Source organism: Silurus meridionalis, chromosome 18, assembly GCF_014805685.1.
Source record: "Silurus meridionalis isolate SWU-2019-XX chromosome 18, ASM1480568v1, whole genome shotgun sequence".
Lineage (NCBI taxonomy): Eukaryota > Metazoa > Chordata > Actinopteri > Siluriformes > Siluridae > Silurus > Silurus meridionalis.
In genome coordinates, this window is record NC_060901.1 from 19059905 (window position 1) to 19061029 (window position 1125).

Below are 1125 nucleotides of genomic sequence, written 5' to 3' on the forward strand. Positions count from 1 at the left end.
CTAACAGAGATCGAGTAGACCAGTCGGAGATGGTCAGCTCCACCCTGCAGACATACACGTCCACCAAAAGCTGCTGTTTTCTAGCGGCTTTTGGAGCAGAAAGGACTGAACATGTCTGTGGTATTGGATGGCCATGGTGCTGACAGTAGACATGTTCCTCTACACGTTCCTTTACATCTCCCCTGCTGATTCATATCACAGATGATACGCTTGTAGGTCCTGCCTCAGCTTCTAATGTTCCTCCACAGTGCTTCCTCTCATCTCATGTGGTTTATATCACTGATGCTTTTTTTTGGTTTGGAAAAAATTCAGTTCAAACGAGAAATTTGCTCTTAATGTGTCTCTCTTTCTTCATCTCTCCCCCCGTCTCTCCTTCTCACCCTCTCCCTCTCCCTCTCCCTCTCCCTCTCTCTCTCCGTAGAGGAGCTCAGGCTCTGAGCTTCAGGAGATCATGAGGAGGCGACAGGAGAAACTCGCAGTAACAGCAGCCAGTGATTCAGGGGTCGAGTCTTTTGACGAGGGGAGCAGCCACTGACCCGTCCTTCTTCATCTCCCTCTTTCATCCTCCCCTTGTTCATCCTCCCCTCCTTCATCCCCTTCTTCATCCCCCCCTTCTTTACCCTAACCCCTTTTTCATCCCCCCTTCTACATCCCCTCCTTCATTCCCCTTTTCATCCTCCCTTTCTTTACCCTAACCCTTTTTCTTCCCCTTCTTTATCCTCCCTTTTAATCCCTTCTTCATCCTCTTCTTTCAACCTCCCTTCTTTATCCCCTTTCATCCTCCCTCCTTCATCCCTTTCTTTCATCCTCCACTCCTTCATCCCTTTCATCTTCCCCTATTCATCCTCCTCTTTAATCCTAGCCTTCCTTCATCCTCCTTTTTCATCCTCCCCCTCCTTAATCCCTCTCTCAGCCTACCCCTTTTTCATCCACCTATTTCATCCCTCTTTTCAATCCCCCTTCTTCATCCTCATCTTCTCTCACCCCCCCCTTCATCCCCCTTTTCCTCCCCTGCACTTTTTTATCTTTATGTCAACAACGTTATCGTTTTCAGGACACGGTGGAGTTTGCGACCATCATGCGCCGTCGTCAGAAGCTTCTGGACCCACCTGACTATGGAACCGT

At 49.0% G+C, this 1125-nt stretch overlaps 1 protein-coding gene across 1 annotated transcript in view; it reads left to right on the forward strand.

The window, feature by feature from the left end:
• eps8a (epidermal growth factor receptor pathway substrate 8a) overlaps positions 1–665 on the forward strand; it is a 37168-nt gene extending 36503 nt beyond the window's left edge. The window contains 1 exon segment of the mRNA XM_046873544.1: positions 422–665. Coding sequence (XP_046729500.1) covers positions 422–535 — 114 coding nt within the window. The 3' untranslated portion in view covers positions 536–665.
• Positions 666–1125: the final 460 nt, after the last annotated feature.